We start from the raw sequence: 4,874 nt of genomic DNA, 5'->3' as shown, positions 1-4,874 counted from the left end.
CATTCTCCCACAGATTCTCTGAGTTTTGCACACATTTCTTCTGCCTGGAAAGGTGCCTGCCTCTACTTTACTTCTTAGGCATGTTCAAGCACACTTTATTCCAAGGAGCAGGGAACCAGTATGCCTTTTTCTTTCCTTTTTTTAAAAGCAGTATTTTGGTTTCTCCCACAGTATTCTGAAAAGGAGGATAAATATGAAGAAGAAATTAAACTTCTGTCTGACAAACTGAAAGAGGTGAGTGATCACACCCAACTGGTCAAGTTTCTCCTGGCGCTGGTCTTGAAGCAATCATAGTAACTCTCGTCTTTTCCTTTAGGCCGAGACCCGTGCTGAATTTGCAGAGAGAACAGTTGCAAAACTGGAAAAATCTATTGATGACCTGGAAGGTATGAAATTACCATCTAATTTTGTTTGCTCTGTCTCCCCCTACTTGACACATCCATGGAAAGTTGGGGAATATCTGTGCAGGGACTAAGTTGGGCTATGTTCAGTTTCGGATAGTAAGTGCAAAGTGATGTCACATCTGGAAGTCTGGAGCTTTGGAATCAGATAGTGCAAATCAAATTCAGACTCGGGTTGCCATTTTTTGAGAAATAAAATATCTTTGGTTAAACACCTCCACGTGTGAGTACCAAGACCCAAATATGGCTGATTTTTTTAAAATGCCTTTAGAATTTTCTTCCATTTCCTCATTTCTGAGAGATGCCTTGCATTTTTCAGATGCCTTGCATTTTTTACAGAAGCTCTCTCTCCCAGAGAGCTGAGCTTATCACTATATGAGACAACGGAAATACAGAGAACGTAGGGACTAAATAAAGACTCCAGTCTGCAAGCCTGGTGCCCCCACAGATTCCAGAATTTCTTGTAGAGTTCCAACTTTTAAAAAAATTCTGTCCTGTGTTCTTCATGAAATAATTCTGGAATTCCAGATCTTGGGGTTCAGACAGGATCCCCCAAGCTGCCTCTTTCACCTAGAAAAGGTACAAAACTTATTCCTCAGACCATGTGTCCCGAGTTTGGTTTGGGAAGTGAGGCTTCCATATAAGGAGAATTGTCCTCCTTCCAAAGTGTGACCTTTAACCAGGTGACATCATTGAAAGTCAGAAACAACCCAGGGCAGGAGACTAGTGACCTGTGCATTGTAGTCACCACTCTTTTTAAAGGTTATGACTAATCCCCAGTAAACTTCAAAATGCTTTAGAAATCACTCTGTCCATCTTTTGTTTTCTTGTTTTCCGTAAGACACAACTTCCTCCTAGTTCATGCTTTGTTTTCTCACTTTTTTTCTCCCTTTCATTGCTCATCTGTGGCACGCCATTTCGACCCTCGCATTCTGTCCCCTGTACCTCTTCTTCTGAACTCTCTCTGGGGACATCCACCCTCTAGATGAGCTATATGCTCAGAAGCTCAAGTACAAGGCTATCAGCGAGGAGCTGGACCATGCTCTCAACGACATGACCTCTCTCTGAGAGGCAGCAGGGTGCTGTCCTCTGTCCTAGCAAAACTGAAGTCTGCTTCTCACTATGGTACCTGTGTTCCCATTTCCTGCCTCCTGGTTTGACCCTTCAAGCCGCCATCTGCTGTGACTGTGACTGTGTGACCGAAATAAAGACAGGGGGTCCTCATCTTCATGCCCTCTTTTCATTTTTTCCACTTGCCGCTCTTGAGCCGTAGTAGCTGTGGTGCCTTGATGTGGGTGGTTCAAATGAAGAGCTCATTTCAGAAAGAAATTATGCCCATGCGATTATTTTCTGATGACATGAAAACAAAAGCCAATCTGGCACGAGCTCTCAGACGCTGTATCTACCAGTAACTGTTTTTCCTTAAACAGAAATTGTTTTGAGTGGAGATTCATCCACCTTCATAGAGTCAGCAGAATTTGCAGAAACCAGCAGGATTGTGTCTAAAAAGAGGCTACGCTTGAATGGGGTTTGCTCTACGGACTCAAACAGTGGCAAAGGCATTTTCATGTCTACGCCTTTTTGCATTTGTTTCTCTTTATACTCTGAGAACAGTGCCTGGGGTTCCCTATGTTTTCATTGTTCGTGGAATATCTATCCAGCTCCCAGTCCTGGGAAGAAGTTCACCCATGAACTTCATCCCTATACCTTGCCTGTAGAAAACTACCCTACAAAGAATTAAAGAGCATCCCATTAGCAGGGAGAGAGTGGAAGCTGCTGGAATGCCAAAGAAAGGAAGTGAGGTGATCCTTTTCTGAGTTTCAAACAAAGTTGCCTGAGATGCTAACATCTACCTCCCCTCATACTTAGCTAGGAAGGAACCTTTGCAAGTCCAGTCAGCCCTCCCCTGCACTCCACCACCACCTCAGATTGTCTCAGTAACTCTGACATGTTGATGTCCAAGCCACATCTTCCAGACTTCCCCTCGAACCTGACAATGGCGTGAAAATCTCGTTACCATTAATGTGGGGTCCCTACGACTTGTTATTCCTCATCCTTTTTTGATTCAAGTGGGAACCTCTGTCCTGATTTTTCTTTATAGTCATTGCTTCAAAATACATCTCCCCTAAACAACCCACACCCTTCCACCCCCAGCATCTCCCTGCTTCTAACTGCCATCCACCAGGAACTTCTGTATAAACCACACCCCTCACATGTTGTCATACATCCACCCCTGGAAAAGTTACAGACTGTGTGGAGGTGGGTGTATTCTGTTTGTTCTCTCTGTGTATTTGTTCCTGGGATTTTTCCAGACATTTGTAGCCTCCACCCTTTGAAACCGCTGCAGCTCTGCCTCTCCAGTTACTCTGGATTGGGTCTATGGTGATCTACTACTACCTGTCTATGGGACTGTCATGATTCTCAAGGGCAATTAACACTTTCAGGGAAAGTTATTTTATCTCAGCCCCAATAACAAAGTAGATGCCAGGAATCTAGTGGCAAGGTGCAGTGAGATCAGGATATATAGTTGGGATGTCGGGGTTTTGATTCTAGCTCTACCACATTAGCTGTGTGACCTTGAACAAACTATTTAGCTTTTCTGCAAAATAAAGGTGCTATCTTAGTTATTGTGAGGATTAAATGAGATAATGGAGAAATTAGCTCACACAGTAGGCCCTCAATTATATGTATGCTTCTAGACTGGATAGGCCTGGGTCACTGTTCTGATGGAATCCTCTGAGATCAGAGTGACTAGGTTTTTTTAAGTGCCTGGTCAAATGAAAAGTTTCACAGTTGTATTTGAAAGGCTTTTTTCCTTTCTGAAAATTTCCAAGCTGATCCTATCATCTTTTAGGAGACATTTTACTTCCCTACAGTATTTTAATGAGTCTTGGCCTAGTCCCTTATCAGCCATCACTCACGCCAAACCAGTTCTCCCTCGTGTTCTGTCATGCATAGCTCTAAATGGCATCTTACTTTCATAAAAAAAAAAAATTGTGTCATCAGCTCAATCACTTAATAACATACCTGTAGTTTAGCTTAAATTTCAATCATGTTGCGTTTGCTTGGGTTTGACTACATTGGTATGGACATATAGAAGCAATAACACAATTACGGGTGGAATTTCAACAGCCATTCCCAGAAGCTCCAAAAGAAAGATGGGTTACAGGACTAATTAACTGGCATTTATGGGGGAGATGTATTAAGTCACCCATATCTGGAATTAAAATCTTATGTTTGTGTAGCACTTCATAAGTTCTGAAGCATTTTTCATTCTGTCTCATAATAACCCCCATACCGCACGGTAGTATTGTTATCGCCATTTGACAGATGGGGAAACAGACCTAAAACGGTTAAATGGCTTACTTCATTGGCACAGCAGGGACTCAAATCCAGGAGTTCTGACTTTAGGGTTGCCAGATGTAGCCCAATTAAATTTGAATTTCAGATAGGCAATGAATAATTTTTTGGTATATGTATATCTCATGCAACATTTGGCATATACTTACACTAAAAAGTTTGTGTACCTGAAATTCAAATTCAACTGAACACTCTGTATTTTATCCTGCAATCTGATCTGACTCCCAAATTTGGTACTTGATTTCTATTATTCCATGGTGTTCCATTATAATTAAAATGCAAAATGCTTTCTCTGCTATGACACATACTCTGGCAGTATGGATTTTAGGAAACCTTCTCCCCCACCCCCACCCCCACCCCTCTTTAAAAAGATGCTTATTAATTTATTTTTCTTCCACTCTTAATCCTCACCAGAAAAACTTGCTCAGGCCAAAGAAGAGAACGTGGGCTTACATCAGACACTGGATCAGACACTAAATGAACTTAACTGTATATAACCACATCAGAAGAGTCTTGTTCCAACAGAAGCTCCAGACCTCCGTTTCTTTCTCTTCTCTTGTAAGAAGTTTCTTTTGTTACTGCATCTACGCAAATTAGGAGTATGTGACCAAATATTTTGTATCAGAGAAGCTTTGAGCATCAGTTAAATCTAATTCCTTCCCCTCTTACCCAAATGGCACCAGATTTTTTTTAGCTCTATTTTTATCCTTAAATTGCATTTATTCCTAAGCTAGTCAGGGTGTTTCCTATTGAACATTAGTCTCTTAAGACTGAGGGCATATGGTTTCTGGGAGATTAAACAACCCCACACTTCCAAATCACAGAATCTAATATCTAGTCACTGGCCAATTTAAAAGGTGGAAGAGTAGAACCACTAGACCACCATTGGACACACTATAGGAGTCCAGGGACCATCACATTAAAATGGGTGGGGATTTTCCATCCCAGAGCATAAAAAGGTTTGGGGAGAGGTTATTGTGGGAAGTCATAAACCATAGACAGATTAGTCGTTTTGACTCTTTTCCACACTCTACTGTGCAGAACATCCTTTGCGCAAACAGTGTGAGAATGCTTGGGAAATAGTTATAACATTTACTCTTATTTGACGCCCTC

The 4,874-nt window shown here is 41.7% G+C and overlaps 1 protein-coding gene across 2 annotated transcripts in view; it reads left to right on the top strand.

The window, feature by feature from the left end:
- TPM4 (tropomyosin 4) overlaps positions 1 to 4,403 on the top strand; it is a 22,967-nt gene extending 18,564 nt beyond the window's left edge. Inside the window, exons 7-9 of one of the 2 annotated variants that reach the window (XM_006768452.2) lie at positions 172 to 234; positions 317 to 386; positions 4,176 to 4,403. In XM_006768452.2, coding sequence (XP_006768515.1) covers positions 172 to 234; positions 317 to 386; positions 4,176 to 4,258 — 216 coding nt within the window. In that variant the 3' untranslated portion in view covers positions 4,259 to 4,403. Of the gene's footprint in view, positions 1 to 171; positions 235 to 316; positions 387 to 1,386; positions 1,527 to 4,175 lie in introns of those variants that run through there. The other variant, XM_006768453.2, reaches the window with a different exon arrangement.
- The last annotated feature ends 471 nt before the right edge of the window (positions 4,404 to 4,874 follow it).

The sequence above is a fragment of the Myotis davidii genome, unplaced genomic scaffold, assembly GCF_000327345.1.
Source record: "Myotis davidii unplaced genomic scaffold, ASM32734v1 scaffold1203, whole genome shotgun sequence".
NCBI classification, from domain to species: domain Eukaryota; kingdom Metazoa; phylum Chordata; class Mammalia; order Chiroptera; family Vespertilionidae; genus Myotis; species Myotis davidii.
The sequence above is the reverse complement of the archived record's forward strand: the minus strand, read 5'-3'. Positions and strand labels throughout refer to the sequence as shown.